The sequence below is a fragment of the Dreissena polymorpha genome, chromosome 6 (assembly GCF_020536995.1).
Source record: "Dreissena polymorpha isolate Duluth1 chromosome 6, UMN_Dpol_1.0, whole genome shotgun sequence".
Classification (NCBI taxonomy): domain Eukaryota; kingdom Metazoa; phylum Mollusca; class Bivalvia; order Myida; family Dreissenidae; genus Dreissena; species Dreissena polymorpha.
In genome coordinates, this window is record NC_068360.1 from 41,123,291 (window position 1) to 41,150,407 (window position 27,117).

Here is a 27,117-nt window from a genome sequence, read left to right on the forward strand (position 1 = left end):
ATAAATACAATTCACTACGCATGCACAATTTGCATTCCTGGGTTTTTTTTTTTTGTTTTTTTTTGTTTTTTTTTTAAATTTTTTTTTTTTTTATTCAATATAATACATACAATGTATACATGAATATATACAACATAGTGATTGTACAAAGCAATAAAGTTCAGACATGTTATACAAGATATGCTAATATGTATTTTTTTTAAAGAGAAAAGAAAAAAATAATAGAAGAATTGTTATGATAAATGATGAGTTGTATTAAGTCGGAAGAAAGCATACTGGACTTGTGTGTTTCGTTGTATATTCAAAATGATCTTATAAGATTGAAAAAAAAAAAAAAACATACAAAAATATTTTAGAAAGATAAACTTACATTAGTGTGAAAAGTATATAAGTGGACAAACATCATGAGAATTTAATCCGATTCCATTTTTGTTCAAAGTTTTGTAATGTGTCATTACTGAGGGCTATTTCTTTCTCAATCTGGACTTTAAGTTTGAGACTATAGATAAAACAATTAAAATTTGGTACTTGTTTTTTGAACTTCATGTTAAAGATGAACAATTTCATCATTATAAGAATAAAATTCACAATATTATTACAATCTTTTGATTTCAATGAGTAAATTCCGAAACTTACATTTAAGAAAGATAGTTTAACGTTTAGTTGCTGTTGTTCAAGAAAAGATGTTAATTGATTCCAAATAGGCTGGATGTGTTTGCACTCCCAAAACAGGTGTTCTATAGTTTCGATGTTTTCACTGCAGAAGTCACACAGATTTGAATTAGTTAATTTGCATTTAAAGAGATATTTATTTGTAGCTATAATTCTATGAATGTATTTATATTGAAAATTTCTCAGAGTGCTTTCAATAGTTGCTTTATATGGCATGGTAAATATGTGTTTCCAATTAAGTTCATGTACTCCGAAAAGGACTTGCCATTTATTTTGGGTTTTTGAGTTTTCTGTAGGGTTTTTAATTTGTAGTGTGTAAAATATTTTATTTGTTTTGTTTTTTCTTCCAAGTATATTTTCTACGAATGTTGTTTGAGTACATGGTGTATTATATGTATTGATTTTAGATTTAATATGTATGGGTATGCTTTTGATTAATGTGTAGTACTTCAAAAAATTATTTGAAGGTATTCCGTATATGTAGCATATATCATTAAAAGAGTAGAAATCCTTAATTCTGTAGTCATATAATTGGTCGACATATTTAATGCTTCGTTCAAACCAATCTTTATAGAAAAACGTCTTATTGTTTGAAGTTATGTCTTTATTGTTCCATAGAATAGTTTTGCTGCTTGTTTGGGTTTCTAGGTTATGAGTGACATCACTCCATGCTGATAGAACATCAGACAGAAAAATGTTTTCGTTTGCAATTTCATGTAAGATAGTATTGCTGATGTTACATTCAAAGAGTAAGGAGTCACCATATTTTTTTAGAATTTTCTGATAGAATAATTTCCATTTACTTGTATTGGCATTATCTAGGTATCTTTTAACCCAGCTGCATTTGATTGCATTCAAGAATGAGTCAATGTTCGTTAATTGGATACCTCCATTTTCTACAGATTGAATTAACTGAGTTCGTTTTATTTTATCAGGCTTACCGTCCCATATGAAATTAAATATTGCTGATTTTATATCGTTAATAATATCATTTGGTGGATTTGGGAGGACTGTTAATACATAAATTAATTTAGGAAGTGCAAACGTTTTCAATACTGTGTTTTTTCCGATAAGTGTAAGTTTACGGTGATGCCATGATTTTAAGCAGTTTTTAAAATTCTGTAATTTAGGTAGTATGTTTTTAAGAACTGTATCTTTTTCATTATTTGTGAAAGTAATTCCTAACGTTGTGGCTTCATCGGATGTCCAATTAAATTTCATTTCTTTTTTATATTGGACATTATTTTGTTTTAATTTACCTACTCGTAGCACAGTACATTTACTTTTGTTTAGTTTCAGACCCGATGTCATTCCGTAAAGGGTTAGCGATTCTATTAGGTTATGGAAAGAATCGTAAGTGTCGTTTAAAAAATAAGTTGCATCGTCAGCAAATAGGGACTGTTTGATTTCTTCGTCAGGTTCTAGTGATATGCCTTTTATGTGTTTATTTGATTGGATGTGATGTGATAGATACTCGATGCAGATAATAAATAGCGATGATGAGAGTGGACATCCTTGTCGAACCCCTCGTTCGATGTTAAAACTGTTTGAAAAGAAGCCATTGTTAATGATTAAACTGTTAATATCGGTATAAAATAGTTTGACCCATTGAATGAGACTTTCACCAAAGTTCATATTTTCTAAGCAAGAGAACATAAATGAATGATCAAGCGAATCGAATGCCTTTTCGAGGTCTGCAAAGAAAATTAGACCAGGATTATTTGAATTGTTGAAATAGTTTATGCATTCTTGGATAAGACGAACATTTTCACCAATGTAACGTCCTTTTATGAAACCAGATTGAGATCTTGAAATGATTGCTGGTAATATTTTTTTTATTCTGTTTGCTATACTTTTAGTTGCAATTTTATAATCATTGTTTAGTAAACTAATCGGGCGCCAGTTTGATAAGGATTCTAAGTTTTTTCCAGGTTTTGGAATAAGTGATATAATACCTTGTTTTTGTAGCGTAGTTAAGTTTTCGTTGTTAAATGAATAGTTTAGTGAATTAATTAGATGTGTTTTTATATCATTCCAGAATATTTTATAAAATTCGATTGTGATGCCATCAGATCCTGGGCTTTTGTTATTTTGCATATCTTTTAGGGCTAATCCACATTCATATTCATTAAGCAATCCGTCGCACAGTTGTTTTTCCTCTTCGTTTAAAGCGTGATGTGTATTTTTAAAAAGGGTGTTATTTTCAACATTTTTTCGTTTATAGAGGGTTTCGAAAAATAAACGTTGTTCTTCTAGTATTTGAGTCATGTTTGTTATATCTTTGCCATTGACTACTAATTTGTGTACAGTTTTTTGTTCACTTCTACGTTTTTCAATGTTTGCGAAGTATTTTGTATTTTTTTCATTGTGTTCAACATGCTGTGCACGCGCTCTTAGTATTATTCCATTGAGACGTGTATGATAGATTCCATCTAATATTTGTTTTTTTAATGTTATTTCATTTTCAATGTCGGTGGTATCATTTGTGTTTGTTTGATGCAATTGTTTTTCAAGTGTTTCAATGGTTTTGATGGTTTCAGTTTCAAGTTTGTGTGTTTCTTTTTGTTTAAATGATGTGTATCTAATTGTTGTGTTACGTATATTTCCTTTAATTACTTCCCATAAGGTGTTTGGGTTTGCATCTTTATTATTTTGAACTGTATTTAATATTTCCTGTTTTATTTGTGTTTGATATTGTGTATCCAATAAGATGCTGTTGTTAATTTTAAAGTATCCTGGGCCTCTTTCAGGTTGTATATTATGCAGTTTAAGTTCAACTAGAGAGTGATCAGTCATAAATCCTGGTTTTATGTTACATGTGTCAATAATGTTGCAAAGAGATTCAGATATTAAAAAATAGTCAAGTCTACAAAATATTGTTGGTTTTGTGTTTGAGTGCCAGGTGAATTTGCTTTCGTTTGGGTATACTGTACGCCAGATATCTATCATATTGTAGTTTTCAATTATGTTATTTAAAATATTTCTATTTTTAGAATGAGTATAAAGGTTTCCATTCTTTTTATCTAATAATGGGTTCAGGACAGTATTGAAATCACCACCGATTATAATATTTTTATCTTGGTTATTAATTATAAAAGATTGTAATGTTTCGTAAAATGTGATATCATCTATGTTAGGACCGTAAACGTTAATTAATGTTAGTTGTGTTTCATGTATTTTGATATCTATACTTGCTAGTCTGCCAATTATTATTTCGTTAAAATTATCAACTGTGATCCCTATGTTACTTTTTATCAGAAAGGCAATGCCTTGTTTATTTGTATATTGTCCACTGAGGTAGATGTCCCCGTCCCATTCATCTTTTAAGGTTTGTGTTAAAGTATGTGTCAAGTGACTTTCTTGTAGTAGGCATATATTTTTTTTTTTTTCGTCTAACCATTTGAAGATTTTAATGCGTTTGTCTTTATTGATTAGCCCTTTTACATTCATAGTGCATAATTTAATCATTTAAAGAAAGGGAGGGTGTGTAAATATTATTGTGTGGATTTGTCCAGTAAGTTTCTATTTTAAAACATGTCCAGTAGGTACAAAAACATAGTATCGGTATTCGATCATAATATAGAATATGGTAAATTTTCAGTGGCATATAAAGCAGACAAAATTTTAACAATACACTTATGAAAGATATAAAAGCATGTAAACAGGAATTTAAAACAAGGAACAAAAAGCAAAGAACACAGACAAACATGTCTGCACCACCAAAAATATACACAAAAACCCTGCTCTGCTGCAAAAACAAATAGGACATACAGTATTTAGTATAAATTATGTTTTTATGAAAAGGAAAACAAAATATCTATAACATAATAACATTGTGGATGTTGGAGAATGTATGCTAAAAAGAAATTATGTTCTTATGAAAAGTTTTGGCATATATCTTTCCTGTGTGCAGCTGTAATAATATTAGAATAAATATTGAGGTCTAAAAAAATAATGTTATTCTGGTATGATAATTTTACATTATACCATTTTCAAAAACCGATTATTTACAATGTTATATACCAATATACAAACAAATCAACCTACATATTGGGATATATCTGACCACGTTAACGACTTGAGACAGCAATCAGACAAAATCACAACTGTATTGACAAATTCGCCTAGTGTTGTTTGGTAGGTAGATAACAATGGTGGTGTTATAAAAAACATATTATTTCCCTGACATAATCAAGATTAGTATCTAGACTACTATACATTTATCTTGCAATGCTAAAGAGTACAAAACGTGTGGAGCTTATTTTCCTATAACTAATACATGTCTTACCGGATTTATTAGCTATGCACAATCTTATATGACATGTTTTATCATAACAAAAACAAAAATACTTATAACAACTATATATATATATATTATATATAGATATATATATATATATATATACACATATACTATATATACATACCATATACACAATACACCACACCTGATATAGACAGATATATACACACATATATGTACATACCGATACACAGATACATACATACATACCACATGACATATACATAGACATGATAGATACACATCTATATATACATATATACATACATATATATACACATATACATATATATTCATTCATTCATATATTTATTTATTGAAAAATACACTAATTTCTCTTCTATTGAGTTAATTTACTCTGAAAGTTATAAAGAAACATACATATATACACATATATATATACATTTATATATATTCATTCATTCATATACTTATTTATTGAATAAAACACTAATTTCTCTTATAGTGAGTTAATTTACTTTGAAAGTTAAATCAGTATTAAGTGTTACATTTACGGTACATAATTAAAGAACTCTTAACAGTAGTACATTTGTATGTAAATGCTATGCATATCTGTTGGGGAGATAACTACATCTTAAAACCTAGGATAAGGATACACTTTTTAAAGAGTTGTCTCTCTTTAGCAGTACTAAATTTGATATAGTTCACTATTAAAAGCTAAAAGAGTGGTATTAAAGGTTTTTTATATATTATAGTAAATTCCAATAATATCTTGATTGTGGAGATACAAGTTTCTCGCAATTAGTATTAGTTTACTCTTTAAAGATTAAACCAAAGCATTTACAACACGCTAAACACTAAATATATATATAGATATATATATACACATATATACATATGTATAACACACATAACATATAATAGAGGAGAGAAGAGAGATAGACAAAGGAACAGAGATATAATGAGAGGAGGAGAGATATATAGAGAGAAGAGATAGATACGAGATATGATGACTAAAATAAATACATATACAATATATATATATAGATAAATACACACACATATATAAATAGATATTATACACATAATATTATATATATATATATATATATATATATATATATATATATATATATATATATTATATATATACATATACATATACATATATATATATATATTCTGAGAGTTTACATCATCACTAATGTAGATTAAATGTTGTTTTTTTTATTAGCGATTCTCTATACGGTAATTACATTATTCGTCAAGATTAACGAATACGGTAAAATACAAAAACATAGATTATTATAGGTAGATACATCACAATGCTAAAAAAGCATAGAATACACTGGGACATGATGTAACTGTGCAGGGAAGAAAACACATTTAATTAGCAGGGCAAAAATCCTCAAAAAAGGTCTTACATAGTTTCTACTGGATGTGTTGTATCTACGTCCTCTGTCCAAATCTGAAGTTTTCTATTACATTGTCTATATTGTCATATATGTCGAACTTGACACGCTCTTGTCTCGTGGTTTGTCCGTATACAGATCCATTGAAAAACCATGCACTATCAATGTTATGATGCAATGTTAGTCGGCTTATCAGCCCAGAGTTCAGCTTTGTCACATCATCCGCGATACGGTTGCCCGCTTCCTTCATGGCCTTGCGTTTTTTCATCAGATTTGATTTTACTTGGTTGTTCATCAGCATTCCTGGGTTTACCACGTGACGATGGTGATCAAATTACTTGCGTTATTTATAGTTAACTGGTAGTTACATGGTACCTGTACCCAGTAAAATTTATTACCGAATATACTGAAAATATGAAAACTTAACAACTTTTTTCAAGTAATGTAATATACCAGTCGTGATATTTTAATCAATATAAACTAATAATTGTAAAAAAAATACGGTATTTTAGTACTTTTCTTTGTACGTCAATCGCGGATGACGGTCCCTTTAAAGGATGTCTCATCTAAACAAAAATTCAGTCTATGCGAAAAATGTCCTCCCTGATTATCTTGCGCGTTTTGCACATGTTAATCTTGGACGACACTTTAACAACATGCATTAAATGAAATTATTCTCGGTTTGATAAATACGGTATAGTATGGTTTAATACGTGTTATTTAGAAGAGAGATTATGGTAAAGGTTTAGCGCGTATAATGCACGGGTTTTGTGTGCATGTTTTAGAGCGAAAGAGTTTTTCGTTTTGGGGTATATATTATTTGCACATCTAGTGAGACGCCATTCGAGGGTTGTTTTTGACAGGCAAAGTTATGGAGCAAGAAAACGAAATGGTGATAAAGTAGTTTAGGCGTTCATTTGCGAAATACATAGTATTCGGAAGGAGATTTTCGATGAGAGGACTGATTCTCTGCTAGAAGCGGAATGGTGAGCTGGAACTTCGAACAAAGGTCAGACTTGTTGGTTCTGTTTATTGTAATAACACTGGCAACAACATTCCGATTGAAATTAACACAGGTTGTGTTCCTTGTTAACTTTTATGATAAGTATATTCAATAACATGCTCCATATCTTTATTTGTGCTGTTGTTTTTGTTTAGTTCCAATTATTCAGATACATCAATTGATTTGATTATTGGGTAAAAATGAAACTATTTAAGTTCAAAAAGAGGTCGCAAATGTAATGGTCTGGAAGGATTATATATAGGTAAGGCCACATAGTGTGTCACTCCAGGTTGTTTTGATAGCAGAGTTAGATCACTCTTCCTCATGTTTTACCTTGCTTTATTTTTATTGTTTATAAGATATAACACCTTATATGGTAATACATGTTTTACAAGTTTGTGTATTAGTTCCAAGCGTATAATTCAACAAACGATTAATAACAATTAAATGCCGTTTTCCTTATAATTCAGCTAGATGGTTGTGTGCGATATATGACGTGGTATGATAATGAGCGGATAAAAAATTATGCGAACATATCTTTAAACTATTCAGGTATTCCAATTGTGAATTAAGAATGAAACATCAAAAATCGATACATTACGGAAATATATATTCTATTCATCTATGAAACAGCTATAGAGACTTGTCTTGTAAACTTTTTTCGAAACATGTTTGTGTTTTGCATATATTACATCTCGTTCGCTGGATATTGAATAAACAGTTTATATGTTATTGTTGTATACAATTAAAAAAAAATTGAATTAAAACATTTTGAGTTATTATATTTTTCATAATAATTTAAGACGTTAAGTTTTCCCTGCAAGGTTGGTGTCAATAATGGTGCATGCATATGTGCTAATTAATTTACGATATTTTGGATAAACTGTGGTATAAATTTGGTTTGAAAAGAGCGTTGACAATAAGACTGTTGTTTTAAACGTAGATGAAAGGCATTTATCGGTTTTGTTAAATTTAGTTTCGTCATAGTTAAATGCATTTTTAAAGATTAGGTACTGTAATGATAACAAAAGTAGACCGGATTTATTTGCAATATAAGTCATTTTGTTTTCGTGATAGTTTTTGTTCTTGTTTGGTGGCCTGTTGGCTTGATGTGTAAAGACATTTTGCTTTTATGGTGTTTGGCCGTTTTTTGAATGCCAGTTAACATGTGTAATTTGCTTATCGTTTTGGTGAAAGCCAGTTGACCAGATGTGGATAAACCCAGTTAGCGCGTGTAGTTTGTTAATCAAATTTTTTAAAACGTGCGTTTACATTTACATTTTTGTTTTTATTTAATGTTAAGATTGTACTGTTCGAAGGATATTATATATATTGGAGAGCATTAAATGTATGTTATTAAGGGCCAGATTGGCTTATGTAAATTAACCGGTTGGCTCGGGTTGTCCGTTGACAGTTTGTTGAAAGCAGATTTTTTTCAGATGCGTATAAGCCAGTTTGCTTGCGTGTCAGTTCACAAAAATGTCTCAAAACACATGTTGAAATTGCATTTACACATGTTTGCGAAGTTTATTTTTTCAGAAGCTGGACAGTTCGAAGAATAAATAATGAATAGTGTAACATTATAGTAAGAGGGCAGCTCGAAAGGTATAATTTGTTGGGTTTTTTTTGTTTTTTTTTATTGTGTAATTATGTGTTAGAAAATAATTTGTTAAGATTAATAATGATGATTTTATTGATGATGATGTTATAAATGTTGATGATGATGCTAACGTTATTGATAAGGAGGAGGAATAGTTGACAGTATTTTGTGAATGGATAATTCTACATTAACGAATTTTTAGTGAATGAAATTATTTTAGGTTTGATAAATACCGAATGATGTTGGTCTATACATATTATTTAGAAGAGAAAGTGAGTATGGTTATGGTTTAGCACGTACAAATGAATGAGTTTCTAGGTTTTGCGTTTAATTGAACAAAAACAAGTAACGGTTCAGCAACAGGGATTATTCTCAGATGGTACATGTATTCCTTTTAGAGTCACAGAAATTCAACTTTGCATCAATACCGGTTTTCTTTGAGATTTGTTTGATGGGTTAAAATTCCAAAAATTGACGAGTTTTGCAGCCGACCAAGTACCTATAGCTTTGTATTTGAGTGTGTTAAGCATTTTGTTGTTTTCAAATTAGTAAATCAAAATTAATACGGTGTTCTAGTATATCAATTGAGCTTATGCTATTGCCATGGAAATTTGAGCCAGGGTTCGATCAGTAGCTTAAAGTTTGTCTGTGTTGGTGAATTGAACCTTAAAAAAAATGTCAAGTCGGTAGTTTTAATTTTAAGAGCAGAACATACGTATTGATTGTGAGAACATTAGTAAAATGTGTTTGGTATTTGTGCATGTCTCTTGTGGTCATTGGATTAAGTTGTTTAAGGCCAATTGGCCTGATTTTGAAAGCCAGTTAGCTTGTATGGTCAGTTGACCGTTTTTAAAGCCAGTCTATATGGTGTGTGAAAGCCTGTTGGCTTGTGTTGTCAGGTTACCGAACTTTCTTGGAACGAAAGTCTCATAGAATTTACAATATTTGCAAAATTGTTGTTTGCAATGCAGTAACTGGACAGTTCGAATAGTATATTAAGTATTGAAGAACATAAAGGTATGGTTTATGTAGTATGTTATTATTATTACTAGGATTATTATGATGTATTTTATTTGGGTGCATTCGGAGAATTGCAAAGCCGGTAGTTAAAAAGGAGCCTATTACATCAGATATATTAACGAAATTTTATCACACTTTTGTTTCTGAGAGCGATTGTTCTTCTGGGTATTTAAGAGGCGTTACAATCTTTTTCTTATTTTATGCTGGTTTTTTAGGATAAGTAAAATTTTGTCTGTTAAAAGATCAGATGTTGTATTTTTAGATACGCATTGTGATATTAAAGTTGAAAAGTCAAAAACGGACATTTTAAGAGAGGGTAATACTGTTCTGATTGCAAAAACTAATACAGACACATGTCCTGTGAAATTGTTTGAAAAGTATTTGTGTGTTGCAGATATTGCATGTTCATCTACTGATTATGTGTTTAGACCAGTTTATTTGTAAAATGTTAAACACTGTTTCAAATTGATTTCTAATAATAAGCATATAAGTTATTCTAGTATAAATGATAGTTTTTAGAAGAAGTTAAGTCTATTGGGTTATGTTTCTTCTAAATATGGACTTCATTCTTTTCGTGCTGGTGGAGCATCTATGAGTGCCAATAATAAGACTGTGGATAGACTTTGGCAAAGACATGGTAGATGAAAAAGTGTTTCCACTAAGGACGGATATGTTAAAGGTTCTTTGAAAGACAGATTATCGGTGTCGCTAAATTTAGATTTGTGAAAAGTCATTATTAATGTATGTGTGATTTGAAATGTATGATGTGTTGTTCGTAGCACATTTAAAGACACTATAATATATTATTATATAAATGGTTTAGAAATGCTTTTGAGTATTATTAAGTTCTGTGTTTGTGTTGTGTGTGGGTGGTCATTGGACCAATTTGTTTACGGCCATTTGGCCTGATTTGGTAAGCCAGTTGGCTTGTATGGTCAGTTGACCGTTTTTAAAGCAAGTTAGTCTGATGTGTGAAAGCCGGTTGGCTTTTGTTAGTTGAACTTATTTTCTTAAAAAGCATGTTCACATGGAATTAACAATCTTTGCAAGTTTATTTTTTGCAGTGCAGTAACTGGACAGTACGAATGGTATATTAAGTATTGGAGAACATAAAGGTATGGTTTATGTAGTATGTTATTATTATTATAAGGATTATGATTATGATATTTTTTATTTCCGTTTAAATGTTTTTCATTAATTTTGTAAATATTGTTTTATTATATCTGTTTAATTCTCTTGTGCATTATTCGATTGGTCATTTGACCGTTTGTGAAGGCCAGAGTGTGCCTGATGTTGATTAACCGTTTGGCTTGTGTGGTCATTTGACCGTTTGTGAAGGCCAGAGTGTGCCTGATGTTGATTAGCCGTTTGGCTTGTGTGGTCATTTGACCGTTTGTGAAGGCCAGAGTGTGCCTGATGTTGATAAGCCAGTTGGCTTGTGTGGTCAGTTGACCGTTGTTGAAGGCCATAGTGTGCCTATTTTGATGGAATTAGTTTTATTGCTTTTACAAATGTTTATACTTGTATCTTTTCAGTTAAAACACAGTTCGAGAGGTATATAACGTGGTGGAGAATATTTAGGTATTCATTTTTTGTTTTATATTATTTGTATTCTCTCTTTGTTTTATTCGAAAGTCCTGTCAAATACAAGCACTCACTCCTATTTTGTCTTTGGTTTATTATTTGTTTGATAATGATAATGATGATGATATGGGTTATAAAGATGATGAGATTTTAATAGTATTTTGAGAATAAAGAATAATAAATTTACTCATAACTATGAGTAAGTCCCGTTTATTTCAAAAGGAGACTCATATGGTAGGTTCAGATCACGTGATCAAATATGTTTATGTTAGAAAGCGTTTAGTGCGAATCGAATACATAGCCGACTGTATGCATTCCACGAAACGTGTTGTAATCTAGAAAATCCATTCACAACTTGGCCGTTGTTCGTTCACTAGTATTGATTTATGGCGTTCTGTAAGTACTTTAAATAATTTGTGGTGTGGCTTTAAGAAGTACTACAGACAAAAACATATCTGAGAATTTATATACAGCAATACATGTTCTGGGCATTGTATGGTAGGTCGTGTTATCCGCTGCACTTGCAAACACACATTTACGGATGTCCGTACATCATATTATTTTACCTCCACAACGAAGAGGGAGTCTGCTTTAAATTAAAACAAAAGTATAAGTATGCCAATATATCATATTATTCAACGTCCACATATAAGTAACGAAGATGATGTCTAACGCTGATTATATGTCTGTCCGTCTGCCTGTACACATAAATCTGTCCGTCAATGTACTCCTTAACTTTTTCTTGGTCAGCATTTAAAATTGCATGCAATTAATGAATTATGACTATGATACGAGATTGTATTCGAGGCGTTCGAAGTGCCATGTTATTTGTTGGATTCGTAAAATATCACATATGCAACGTATCACTATAAACTGATTACCAATTGTTCGGCAATAAATGAATGACTGTTCTGTGTAAATAGGAATTTGTTATCATTCAAATTTACTCATTATAATAGAAACGTCCCCGAACTTATGCGACAACTCTAGTATATGCAAATTATCATATTTTCGTAAAATAATTGCTCTATTTTCACTAACAGCTTTTATTTCATGATTATCACAACTTGTGACACGCTACGGTGTGTGATGTCGTGTGTCATTCGACAGTACTGTGACAATCTATAGATTGACTAGAAGACGAATCTCTATCATATGCGACATAATCTTCAGCTGAGATAAGAAGTATTGCATTGTTGCATTATCATCTAAAATAGAAAGTAAAACGATGCTGAACACTATTGATGTGTTCTATTTTATTTTTATTTTTGTGAGCATGTTTATTTCGTCAGTTGCATTACACGTTAAAGGGATCTTTTCACGCTTTGGTAAATTGACAAAATTGAAAAAAGTTGTTTCAGATTCGCAAATTTTCGTTTTAGTTATGATATTTGTGAGGAAACAGTTATACTGAACATTTACCATGGTCTAATATAGCCATTATATGCATCTTTTGACGATTTTAAAACCTAAAAATTATAAAGCGTTGCAACGCGAAACGATTGAATAATTTGGAGAGTTCTGTTTTTGTCGTTAAATTTTGTGAAACTACGAAGATAGCTTATATAAGGTATAAAATACGCCTCATATGTGTAATCAGCGGAATAGCTCAGTTGGCTAAAGCGTTTTTACTTCAGGACTCTGGCAGGACTCCAGGGGTCACTGGTTCGAAACCTGGTCCGGGCAATGTTCTTTTCCTTTTTTTAATTTTATTCTTGATTTTTTACTGGAGCTTTTACGATCCAATGTTTACATTTATCGATAAAAAGCATTTAATGAATAAGTTAAAAAATGCCAAATTCTGTGAAAAGGCCCCTTTAAACCAAAACACGGAATAAGCGTTTACATAGAAAACAAATGATACCATTCGCGATATTTGTTCATTTGGGAAGTCGACGTTAATGTGAAAAAATATGTACATGTACAGTTATCAAATTATAAAACGGTATATAATACATAGCTTGTAAAATGAAGTAATTATCGGTCTTGATAACAACAGTATATTGGGACCGTATTACTCAACCATATACGAAATATTTTTAAGCAGTCAATAAACCATCCAATGTGTTTGCTCTATGTTGTGGCTTTTCCAATAATACAATATGGATAAATAAAATATAGCGTACATATAAAATATCTATACATTAATTGTAAATAATTTAACACAACAAAACATACGCACTAAAACGCTGGAATACAAACACCATATGCCATAATAAAAATGCAGGTGAAAATGCCAGAAACAACTTCAGTTAAATTTTATAAAATTATATATATTTATAGTCGTCAGCTTTAATTGTTTTTCTACATGAACATGAACTTCTTTAGAAATTTACATATCGTCAAGGTATTGTCAACTGTTATTTGGTAAAATTTAATGGAATCAATCATTCATGTGTAGCCCCTGGAACTTTAACCATGAACTAACAACAATCGTAACTAATGGACGGATGAAAGTTGCGGTAGTGTTGCATTCAATTAAGCCTTGTTCTGAGAAAACTGGGCCTAATGCATGTGCGTAAAGTGTCATCCCAGATTAGCCTGTGCAGTCCGCATAGCCTAATTAGGGACGAAACTTTCTGCTTATATGACATTTTTCGTTTAAATGAAGGCTCTTCTTATCAAAAATCTAATTAATGCGGAAAGTGTCGACACTTTACGCACATGCATTATGCCCAGTTTTCTCAGAACGCGACTGAATTATACAGCTCGAGACAACCTGTTTTAGTTTTTTTCACGTGAACATGCAACATGTCCAAGTCTGAAATATCTGGAGTCAAATGATCATGATCATCATTAATGCTTGTTAAAAGTTCACTGTAGTTATACACTAGTAATACAAGTTGTAAGAGTTCATAAAAGTAATTGATGAGTCTTCACATTTCTTCAATCAGTGGGAGTTCTTGACCTGCGCATGCTCATCGCGTTCTTGAGGTCTGGCTTTAAAAAGTCCTGAAATAAAAATAACACAATAATATATTAATATTTTGCCACACAAAGTTTTAAAATTCCCAAACACACAAACAAAGCACACATTGTCTTTTTATTTCAACATTTACGGAAAGCTAACTGCATGACATTATATTAAGAATCTATTTTGACGCGCAGCGTATTAAGGCTTATTTTGTGGAATGGTAATATACGGTTAATAAGTATGACATTCAATTAACTGATTGTAATAATCAACTGTCCATATTGGACCAGTTACAATTTTTCAATCAAAAGACTTAGTTACTGTAGTCGAATTATGATATTGTTTACGTTTTTATTTCAACTGTACAAACAATATTTAAAAGAACACGATTGTTAAATCCAAATTACAAGAGCAGCGCCCTAAGAAAACCGAGTTAAATGGTTTTTCGTTTAAAGCATCGTCCCAAATTAGCCTGTGCTGTCAGCGCAGACTTATCAGGGACGACAGTTATCGCTTAGGCCGGATTTTTTTTTAGAAGAGCCTTGCTTTAAACGAATTAGTCGATAAGATAGTGATCTAGTTTGCCTGTGGGGACTTATCGCTTCTCACGTGCATTAAGACCCGTTTTCCCAGAGCTCGGCTCAATTATAGATAATCATAAATATCCTTAGACAAACAAACTTAAAACTATGTTTCTTGGAAAGGTGAATTAAGGAACCTAAAAGAGTTATCGTATTCAAGTACATGCATACGAGTATTACAGCAAATAGTTACCAACAATAACTTCAACATTATTTAACACTAAAGCTACACAGTTGTATTTATACCGTTATAAAAATGCATTTTTTTCGTTTGTTGTTGTTTGTGTTGTTGTGTTGTTGTTTTTGTCCTGATGGTATAGTTATTATGTTTATGATTGCGATTGTCTAATCGTTAATGCAAATGCGATGTCCGTTCCAAGAGTATATTGGATATAATGCATATGTAATTGAATATTTTATATATGTATTACCGTATTTTAGGTAATAACTAATTTAGATGTAAATCTCCTTGATTTGTGTAGTTATATTTTAGAAGGTATCGCTGTAATGCTGAGATATGAGGTACATCTGTGGTGTATGTTCTTGGGTGAAGTGGGTATAGCTATAACATCTAGTATAAGAGAAGAAATTTGAAATCTGCAGTCCGCAACACATAGTCAATGCATCTTAACATGATCATTCGTTCTAATGACACTATTGCCATGTAGACTTATTTTGTAGAAATGAATCTTAAAATTATGATGCCATTCATTAAAGTCAGTAAATATGTCAGCCTCGATCTGGTAAAACGGGATTTCTTGCATTTGAGTCCAGTGTAGCCCCAAATAAGCCTGTGCAGTCCGCACTTGCTAATCAAGGAAGACACTTTCCGCTTTTATTGAACGATAGTTCAAAGAAGTCTCCTCTTAAAACCCAGGTTTAGGCTGAAAGTGTAGTACCTGATTAGCCTGGGCGGTCTTCACAAGCTAATCTGGGACGACACTTTACGCACATGCATTAAGCCCGGTTTTCACAGAGCGCGTTTCAAATTTATAGTGGCATTCAAACTGATGGCCTTTAAGATTCATTGATTGCTTTGGATGGACTGGGACAAAAGTTACTAACACACAGTTGTATTAGGGCTCGTGGTTATGTTAGATCGTAAGCAAGCACTCATAAATGTGAGGTTATTGTTATTGACTTATGCATAAGACGGCAATACTACACGCATATGACTAGTAAATCGTATTTTATGCGTTGTAAAACCGTTGTTCAATAAATAGGGTTTGTGTTAATCTGTAAAGAGCATTTTATTCATAATTTAATTTTTCTGGAATGCCTTAACAACAAAACATGTTCAGACGATGTCCGTTATTCATAACAGTTAAGGCATTTCATCACACTAAGGGTGGGGTTTCGGGACAGGGACTCGTGTGGGGGAATCTTCAATACCGTCTAGTAGTCTACGTTCCTCATAACAGCACCAAATTGGTCCGAGATCTACCGAGCTTTAACAAAATACGAATATTTAAACATATATTCAAAATAACTGATGGTAAATAACTCTGTCAAAATTGAGACAAAGAACTTGACACGTTTTCTAACATTTTCACACATTTGACTCATATATCATGACCAAAACATCATCACCAACTTTCATTGTTTCCAATTCAAACTTTTTCAAATTAAGACTGAACAACATTTTCCTCGGCGCCTCTCACCCCTCCACCTTCTGCACGATTTCCTATAAGACTACCTGTTTTTAAACGGCCGTATAAAACGAAATGTAGTTTATGCCTTCAGAATGCATTCCTCAATAAAGAGTTTCAAATAAAACACATGCAGTTCAGCGATTCGTTTCCTTGTAACCTAATCTTAGCCCCGAATAAAATGGAAATTTCATGAAAATAAGTTTTAGTTGAACACTTATCAACAATAACAAATCAATCGGCGTGTTAATAAAGCTCTTAAGCGAAGTCAAAGCTCGCAGCTACATGTTAATCGACACACACATATAAATGAGTCGTGTTTTGAGAGAACTGGGCATAATGCACATGCGTAAAGTGCCGTCCCAGATTAGCCTGTGCAGTCCACACAGGCCTCTCATGGACGACAATTTCCGGTTTTATGACATTTTTCGTTTAAATGAAGTCTCTTTTTAGCAAAAATCCAATTCAGGCGAAAAGTGTCGTCCCTGATTAGCCTGTGCGAACTGCACAGGCTAATCTGGGACGACACTTTACGCACATGCATTATGCCCAGTTTTCTCAGAACGCGACACACATATATAATTGATAACTTCTATGTCAACAGCACGCAGCACATAGGCATTACATAATTGCACCACAACTTGATATAGCAGCTGTTATATCGTGTTTTGTGATCGTATCTTTAAGCTTTATGATCCGCGTTTTTGGAAAACTGGGTTTAATGCATGTGCGCAAAGTGTCATCCCAGATAAGCCTGTGCAGTCAGCACAGGCTGATCATGGACGAAACTTGACGCTTTTATTCATTTATTCGTTTAAAGGAGGTCTCCATCAAACTACAATCCAGTCTAAGCAGAAAGTATTGTCCCTGATTAGCCTGTGCGGACTGTACAGGCTTATCTGGGACGACACTTTACGCTCACTCGTTAAGCGCAGTTTTCTCAGAACGCGGTTCATTTGTACCTGACTGACTGAAGTCGTTTTCAATTGACCCTGCAGCCAATTTTGAAACGAGATACACATTATAAGGAAATGTACAGCTTTAACATACATGATATAGAGGATACTTGTTGGATTTTGTTGAATATCGATTTTAATTCAAGAGTGATCAAAGAAATAATATTAACACGAGTGACGCAGCCACGATCGAAAATAAATTTTTTATATGATCACTCGTGAATAAAAAATCGATATTCCAACAAATCCAACAAGTATTCGTTTTATTTTATGCTTAGAAATGATTGAGTTTGTATTTTTTCTGAAAAAAATGACGTCGTTACGTCATAAAAACGACGTCATTAAACAGTTTATCAGACGGGGGGGGAGTGAATCAGTTTTAATTAACTGATATTTCTCTATAAACCACCGGAAGTCATAAAACACAGGATTTTATTAACAATAAATCCTGTGATATGGAGGCATCGTTCATTCTCTTCTTCAATTTGAAACTGAAAATCGCCGGATTACCAAACACGATTTGCAAATAATGGAGCCGAGCTCAAGGAAAACCTGGCTTTACGCATCTGGCTTAAGTGTCGTCCCAGATTAACACGTGCAGCCCAAACAGGCTAATCTGGGAGATACTTTCCGCTTTTGTGGAAGTTTTCGTTAAAAATAAGTCTATTCTAAACGAAAATCCAGTCTAGACGGAAAATGTTCTCCCCGATTAGCCTGTGCCGACGCAAATGCATTAAGCCCGGTTTTCACAGATCGCGGCTCCATTGTATTAATCCAGCGAGGCAATACGAAAGTAAATAAAAAACAATGGGAACGAAAATACTGAGTTTTGATATTAAAATAGTCCCATTGAAACATTACATGTGAAAATAAAATTAATAGATAAAGCGCGTGAATCCCTGAAATGAATTTGTATCAATCTTAAAAAATTACGTAACTATATTATGGCTGTGGTTTCCAGTTACGACAACTCTGCCAGAGAAGCGATCAATCCATATGAGTTATCATTCATGTATAGCACATTAAGCCGTTATGCAGACTTTAAATGAAAAGATCTTCACTATCCATGACATACGAAGGGTTATTTAATGTACACTTGAGACGGAACATACTTTCAAACAACGAATACTGCATGACAATACATTTTTCACAAACGGCTACATTTGATACAATAATTCATCTCTATTGGTCGTTTTCGACTCGGGTACTACTTTAAAGTACCAAGTGTTCTCTTGAGTAAACTAGAATGTAGAAAATACGCTTAAATGCACCCGGCAAAACTCCGGGGTACTTCATAGTATATTTACCGTACCTTGGGTACTTTGTAGTATAATTAAGAGTGCCCGGCGTACTGTTAAGTATTAGCTGAGCCGACTATCACCAACCGAGCCATACTTGATAATGTCAAACACAAACAAAAAACGAACGTGCACACGTACCGGTCCGTGAAAGGTCATGAGACGTGGTCTCGGCTGCACCTCAAAGCGCGTCTCCAGGTTAGAGGAGTCTCCGCGGGAGCGCTCCACCCAGCTGCGCAGACCCTCCTCAATCTCGTTAATCACGCGCTGGCTGCTCTCCACGGATGGGAGGCGACCTTGACCTCGATCTTTAGGGTTAATGTTCAACAATTTTAGCATGTTAGCCATTTGAAGCGCTTCCTTAGAGTCATATTTCTCCGTTTCCTCGTACGTCTGCGTCCTTAGGCCGCGTTTTTCTTCCAGTTCCCGTCGTTTCGTCCGCCGTAGCTCTTCCACAGCATTATCGTCTTGTAAGAGAAATATCAGATATTTTAAGAACGGCGTTCCTATGGCCTGATGCAGCGTGTCGCAGCGGTGAATGTAGAGGTATATCCGCATGGTAAGACGCTCCCGCAAGTTGGCTAGGGTTTTCTGCGCGAACTTCTTGTTAAAGAGACGATCGTAGTTATTTTTAGACAGCACGAGGATCTCGGACTCCCGAGTGATCATGGCGTTGTCCAGTGAGTTGGGTAGTCCCAGAACCACGGATGTAGCGCCTGGAAGTGACGTCATTGCACACTAGTTACATGGCACTAATAATCACATGAGCCTTGTTTTGGGTAAACTGGGCTTAATGGATGTGCTTAAAGTGTCATCCCAGATAAGCCTTGCAGTTCGCACAGGCTAATCATGGACAACACTTTCCAGTCCAAGCGAAGAGTGTCGTCAATGATTAGCCTGTGCGAACTGCACAGGATAATCAGGGATTGCACTTCACGCACATGCATTAAGACCAGTTTTTCAAAGAAGACGGCTCATATGAAAAATGTAAGAGTAACGCTTAATTTTCTAAAAAAAAACACTTTTTGGTGTAAATGTTCAGTTATATACAAGTTCGTTCAGTTCATAATTTTCCCGCAACTTGAAATGGGAATGTGCAAAAATGCAAACACTAACGCTTAAAATTATATTAATCTTCTGCCAACGTTTACAATAAACTAAAGTTAATGTTATTTTAATGTATGACCATTTGGCTACATATATTCTGTAACAAATATTGGATACCCTTAACACTTTCAGTTAATATACTTTGTTTGGCGTATATCGAGTTAAATAAACAGATGCAAATGTTTACATCTGTCGGAAGCATCAATTGTTTTCCATGAAAAAGATAAATTGTGTTTTCAAGAAATAAGATTATATATTTTAGTCACGTTTTGAGAAAACTGGGCATAATGCATGTGCGTAAAGCGTCGTCCCAGATTAGCCTGTGCAGTTCGCACAGGCTAATCAGGGACGACACTTTCCGCTTAAACTAGATTTTCGGTAAAAAGGGACTTCTTTTAAACGAAAAATACCATTAAAGCGGAAAGTGTCGCCCCTGATTAGCCTGTGCGGACTGCACAGGCTAATCTGGGACGAAACTTTACGCACATGCATTATTCCAAGTTTTCTCAGAACGTGACTCATTTTAGTCATGCAATCACAATCATGAATCTAACATATAGATTAGGTCGCCATTGGATCAATTGATATGATGTCTGTTTTTCGACCCGTATGTCCCGGTTCTATGCACCTACTAGGGCGTTCTCAGGAATATTCCAATGACCCCCCCCCCCCCCCCCCCCACCCCCCTATTACTGGTTCTATCCAGAAAACGGACTCTAACATGTCAATATTAACCTTAGGCTTTCGCTGTAATCGATATTTAAAAATTGTTCACAATAGAACCAATAAAAAGAGATCTAACTATCTCTGTTTTGCCATAAAATAGTAAAATCGTGTACCTAAGACATGTCATAAGATGCATATAACAACGTGTCCCTACCCACTATCTCGTTACCCCCAAGCAGGCACATCTGTATGATCTTGTGCTGGGACTTTTTACGTCGCATCATCTCGTGGGGAGACTCGCAGTGACCGCTACTTCTGCAACATAGACCCCATTGATGTGTTTATATGGGTCTGGGAAAACTGGGCTTAATGCATGTGTGTAAAGTATCGTCCCAGATAAGCCTGTTCAGTCCCAAAAGGCTTATCAGGGACGACGCTTTCCGCCTTAACTGGATTTTAACTAAAATAATACTTTCTTTATACGACAAATACTATTAGACCTGAAAGTGTACCACAACACCTCGTTCTGGGAACACGGACTTACTTTAAGTGCGTAAAAAGTCATCCCAGATAAGCCTTTGCAGGTATATATAAAACCCATAGTATTTATATATATAAGAGATGGTACACTTTAAACCGATCAACACTATGCAGTTTGTTACGACGGCATGACTTTAATAAGAGATATGCTCAAAATATTCGAATCTCTGCGCGGACGTTGGAAATATTCTCGACACCAGTAAACATAAATCTGAAGTAAATGATAATATAATACCACGAGATGCGGCTACCTTGGTAATAATCCCGGCAGTAGCGCCTCCATCTCCCGCCAGATGTCCTCGTACTGACTCCGGAACAGACTTTGATCGCACGTGATCTCTATCTCGCCACTGGAGGGTTAAAGCAAAATTAGCACGTGGTTGTTTGTGGAGTTTTTTTATTCATTATTTTAACTTGAACGTGCGAAATAACGGGTTACTGTAACTGTAAAATAACGACCCACAGTTAAATGGAGTTAAAAAGAGGGTTTTTTTGCTGCGAATATAACGTTTTATATTTAAATCCGATAATATTTATTTAAATAGCTACTGGTAACTATTACTGTTTGTTTCTACATTTAATGACGTTCTTAAAGAAGACTAAAATCTGTCCTTATAATTAATATAATTCACCTTTCAATAAACATATACTTCGTTGTTCGGTTGAATAAACACACTGTAACACTATCCCGCTCAAAATACAAGTGAAAATAGCTACATGCAAACACCATAAAACCAGAAAAAGTCTGCTAGTTAAATATGTATGCTGTTTGCTGATCATCAGTGTCTTACGGTTGGATATGAAGTCTTTAAAAATCTAGTAAGAACGGTCTTACATTTAATTGGACAGTGCTTTGTGAAAAGGGGTTTAATGAATGTGCCTAAAGTGTCGTCCCAGATTAGCCAGTGCAGTCCACACATGCTAATCTGGGACGACACTTTCCGCCTGAACTGGATTTTTGCTAAGAAAATACTTTCTTTTAACGAAAAATATCATAACAGCGGAAAGTGCCGTTCCTGATTAGCCTGTTCGGACTACACAGGCTTATCTGGGACGACACTTTACGCAAATGCATTTAACCCCCTTTTCACAGTTTGATTTTATCAGGAGGCTACATACGCGCCAAAGTGCATATACGAGTGGTAGAGGGTAACCATGGCTGAGCGCATACCTTAGCAGAAAGAACATATGTTCCGTGGGTGCTCCTTGTCGTATGATGTACGACCCAAATTTGGCCGTCTCTTTTTTCAAGGCAACCGTGAGGAGCTTCTGTTGTTTCACGGGCCACCCGTGGAACAGGACGTTCTTCTCGACGAAGTTGACCTTTAACGAGTATGTTTGTTTTGTGATTAGAACCTAACCCGTTAATCCTAAACCTCATCTATTGTAGTTAATAAAATTTGTTAATTTTAAAAGAATACGATTGCACTATGGGATTTGTTTTACTCGGCGTTTCGTTCATTTTCAGTACTTATGTGTTGGTTCTTGTTATAACCTCATGATAATTTTGTGCGACGAGTTAATGTATGTATAAATTACGGAAGCATACATTGATAACTATGACTTTCCCTCTTTAATATTGTGTACGTTTATAAACTGCTGTTATTTTTGTTGATGTTATTTATATATGTACTATTGATACTGGCAAGCAAAATTGTTTACTTATAATATGGTAACTTGTCATAATTATGGATATCGGTTTATTTAATGTTGTTATCATATTGCATGTGCAAACACGTGTCTACGTGGGACAAGGGATATTGGCCTTCTGGAAATGATGTTGATAAATCTTCAAATCTCGAATGTTACCTTCTGCTCGAACTCTTTCTCCAGCACGTCACGCACGGAGCGGTTGTAGAGGTTCCGGTCAATGACGACCAGGTCGGTGTCCATGTCGGCGACCACGGTGGCGGTGCGGATACAGTCAACTTTGAGGAGAGCCATCTCGCCGAACGATTTCCCCTCGCCTAAAGATATCGAAAATAACCAGGTTCCATATTTACAAGAACATTCTGAGACTTTCAAGAATTATAAGAATAAATGATATTCTTTAAATTGGAATATTGAAGGATTCCTTTAAAGCCACATAAATACTCAAAATCAACGAATATTTTGGTAAAATAAAGTGTTCCTATAAAAATCAGTGTTCCTTATAGCAATAGCCAAAATTTCAACACTAGATGAGGTATGGAAACATAGATTATAACGAGATACAAAATGCTCGTTTTTATTTTTTGTGTCTCAATGTCTTCCATTTGAATTTCCCGCGACGATATCAGAACATTTACAAGCAAACGCGAGATTGGCTTCGGGCAGCTTCGGAAGCTGGGCGTAGTTCTCATAAGCTTTGCATTAATCCATTATTCTTCATGTAGAAGATTTTCCTATTGACATTATATCCAATGGTAACATGTTTATATTCAAATTCTGGACATACTGTTCTTGGTTCTAAGTCTATACTTTATGATTAAGTCTAAGAATTGGTAGGAGAATACGTTTCAAGTTGTTAGGTAGTTAACTATTTAACTACTGCACGAATTCCGTGAGGACATTGCGACAATTCACACCATGTAAATGGTCGAATAAATATCTGAGTCGTTTGTGTAAATACGTTATTATGTGTTCCTTTGACAATTACGTTTGTAGCGGCTTGATAAACAATGAATAATCAAACATACATATTTGCAAGTGCATAGTTTCTTAACCAGAATTACGTACACCGTGACTTAACTATTCATTACCTCCTTACCAAAAGTCTTTATACCCTTTAAACATATAATTCCTACCCGATAACTAAAATGTATCTCAACCTCTTATCAGGATATTTCCATCCCCTGACTAATTTACAGTCATACAATGAGTATTTCCAAAGTTCTTCCTCTATTGCTTTGGAATTTTCTACTCCTTGGCGAGCGGATTTTCTTCGATCCGACTTAATATTATGCAAAAAAATACGTGGCTGCGATATGCTTTTAATAATCCTTTAGCTGGTTGAGATTTAAAATTACCTTCACAAAATCCAGTAAACATGTTTTCACATAAACATGTCATATCCCCTAATCAAAATATTTGCTACCCCCTTAACAAAGAACACTGCCCAAGCACTTATCCGATAAACTGTCCTTTCCCCTACCAGGGGACATGTCTTACCTCCTGACCACACATACTGGCCGAGGAATTCACGCTCGAGGTCTTTCTTGGAGCAGACGGCGTTAACTTGCTGGTAGATCTCTGCGGGCGAGTCCTTCTGTTCCTGGATTACGTAGATGGATACCTGGCCCTTCAGGGTTATGTACAGCCTGATGCGAGATTAAAAAGATCATATTGAGACGTTTATGGGAAAACTGGGCTTAATGCATTTGCGGAAGGTTTCGTCCCAGATAAGCCTGTGCATTCCGCACAGGCAAATCCGGGAAGACACTTTTCGCTTTTAACGATTTCGTTCACAAGAAGTCTCATATAAACGGAGATCCAGTTTAGTTGGAAAATGTCGTACAGGATAAGCCTATGCTGACTGCACAGGCTAATCTGGAACGACACTTTACGCACATGCGTTAAGATCATTTTTCCAAGAACTCATGTAAAGGTTCGACCGTATATCGTTTCATAACTTTGTAGGACGATCTTTACAAAGTAAAGCCCAGTAAAAATATCCACATTTTAAATCTACGGTTTGAAAACTTTACATATCAATTTGTCATGTTTTAAAACGAAATAATGACAACTATTTTGCAGTAAGAAATCGAGAGCCGTACTGTCGTACTATGGGCTAATGATCTTCACATACTTGTTTCATATAAATTTCATATTCTAAATTTAACTACAAAAACCCTAGTTTATAAAGCCCTTCTAAAATGTCAACTGATTAATAGCTCTTCTACGCTTGATATCACATTTATTAAGATAGCTACCTATCGCCGATTTCTCCCTGTTTTATAAGAACGTCATCTTTACGTTTACGTTCGAACCCGCAGTGACGTATAACGTCCGCCACGATTTCTGAAACGAGACAACAAAGCAGACATAAACATTTGATTGTCCAGGAGTTACATTACCAAAACTATTTTGGGTTGGTAGGTGGGGTAAAGGGTAGTGTTGGTGTTAGGAACGTGTTAGATATGTGGGTATGTAGGTATGAAGGGATTATTTTGCTAAATGACAATTGCTAAAAAGCAGTTTCTAAATGACAATTGCTATGCGCGAATTGCGCATCACCAAATTGTTACTTATTGTGCGAGTATTGCATATCAATAGCCACGGGCATATAACAAACGAACCCAAGCTGTTTGTAAATCGTGTGTTTGCTGTTTTTGTTTTTTATTATTCTGTGCAATCGACAAATAGAATTTGCAAAAGCATCACCAGAAACAGGACAATCAGTAAACTTAGAAAACTTAGGAGAGTTTCTGTAATAAAAACGCTATGATTATGCAATTGGTATCTGACATTTAGAAATCGGAATCTAGCAAACAGCCATATTTAATCAGCAAATACCATGCCACAGCGGCCTCCCATAGGTCATAATTGGATATTTTTAAAGATCTGCTTTCAATGTGTACTTAAATGTATATGCATGCTAAATATATCGTGTTATTTTTTTGGTAACTGGTTTTTAATTGATTTTATTAAAACAATACAATAATTGAACAAAAGTTCGCATATTTGGCAAGCGATTGTATGATTGTCTTTATGTGGTAGATACATATTTAACTATGCTTTACTAAACGGGGGCGTGTCTATAGATCTATTATTTCGTACAAAATAAGTATGAGTTCGTTAGGTTGGTCGAATAGATGGTAGATGGTGATTCGCCGTCGGGACTTCTTAAAGTTTTACGATTGCCAAAAGAACATTTGTGTCGCGTTCTGAGAAAACTGGGCATAATGCATGTGCGTAAAGTGTTGTCCCAGATTAGACTGTGCAGTCCGCACAGTCTAATCAGGGACGACACTTTCCGCTTTTATGATATTTTCTGTTTAAAGAAAGTCTCTTCTTAGCAAAAATTTAGTTTAGGCGGAAAGTGTCGTCCCTGATTAGCCTGTGCGGACTGCTCAGGCTAATATGGGACAACACTTTACGCACATGCATTATGCCCAGTTTTCTCAGAACACGACTCATTTGATCAGAAATTTCAGATATTCAAATTTCCAAATTACATAAAGGCATGGGTAGACTTGTAAAAAACACGTAAGCTGCGAAAACTTAATGACAATTTAACAATAATGTTCAAAAACCTACACATACTTAGCAAATGCTGATGAAATGATAAATAGGAAGTAATAGCTGAAATCAATTTGGTACTTTAATTGTGTTTTTGTGTTTTGCGGTTGCTTATGCAATGCACTGGAGCCTCGTTCTGAGAAAAGTGGGCTTAAAGCATAAGCGTAAAGTGTCGTCCGAGATTAGCCCGTGCAATCAACACAGGCTTATCAGGGCGACACTTTCCATTGTTATGTTATGTTTCGTCTAAAGAAAGTCTCTTCTAAACGGAAATCCAGTAAAAGCGGAAAGCGTCGTCCAAAAATAAGCCTTTGGGGACTGCTAAGGCTTCTCTGGGACGACACTAAACGCATATGCATTAAGCCTAGTCAATCAAACAGTGCGTCAATATGCCGCTATGTGACTCGGTGGCATTCTTTTCACGAGTGTGTCTTGCGAACTTAAAACTATTATCGAAAATAACAACACCGATAATATAAAAAAAGAAATGAAAATCCCGACTGACCGAGTACAACAAAATACGTACAAAATTACACCGTAAGAAACAGTTATCATTATATATTATATTCTTTAATAAGGTAATGTTGCACAACAATCAATTAAACAGCTTGATCACTTGATCGCACATTTT

General features: G+C 34.2%; 1 protein-coding gene and 1 long non-coding RNA gene across 6 annotated transcripts in view; one reads left to right on the forward strand and one right to left on the reverse strand.

Annotated features, from left to right (window-relative positions):
* The first annotated feature begins 7,692 nt into the window (after nt 1-7,692).
* LOC127834994 (uncharacterized) lies at nt 7,693-11,719 on the forward strand. The gene is made up of 3 exons (XR_008028299.1): nt 7,693-8,956; nt 11,036-11,086; nt 11,507-11,719. It is a non-coding gene; the product is annotated as an uncharacterized LOC127834994 (long non-coding RNA).
* A 1,077-nt stretch (nt 11,720-12,796) lies between these two features.
* LOC127834962 (uncharacterized) overlaps nt 12,797-27,117 on the reverse strand; it is a 79,021-nt gene continuing 64,700 nt past the window's right edge. For 4 of the 5 annotated variants that reach the window (XM_052361117.1, XM_052361118.1, XM_052361120.1 and 1 more), the window contains 9 exons: nt 25,178-25,265; nt 24,417-24,565; nt 23,076-23,233; nt 22,438-22,589; nt 21,518-21,616; nt 20,941-21,041; nt 19,095-19,669; nt 17,662-17,691; nt 12,797-14,507 (listed from right to left, as the gene is read on the reverse strand). In XM_052361117.1, the coding sequence (XP_052217077.1) occupies nt 14,442-14,507; nt 17,662-17,691; nt 19,095-19,669; nt 20,941-21,041; nt 21,518-21,616; nt 22,438-22,589; nt 23,076-23,233; nt 24,417-24,565; nt 25,178-25,265 (1,418 nt within the window). In that variant the 3' untranslated portion in view covers nt 12,797-14,441. The remainder of the gene's footprint in view (nt 14,508-17,661; nt 17,692-19,094; nt 19,670-20,940; nt 21,042-21,517; nt 21,617-22,437; nt 22,590-23,075; nt 23,234-24,416; nt 24,566-25,177; nt 25,266-27,117) is intronic. The other variant, XM_052361121.1, reaches the window with a different exon arrangement.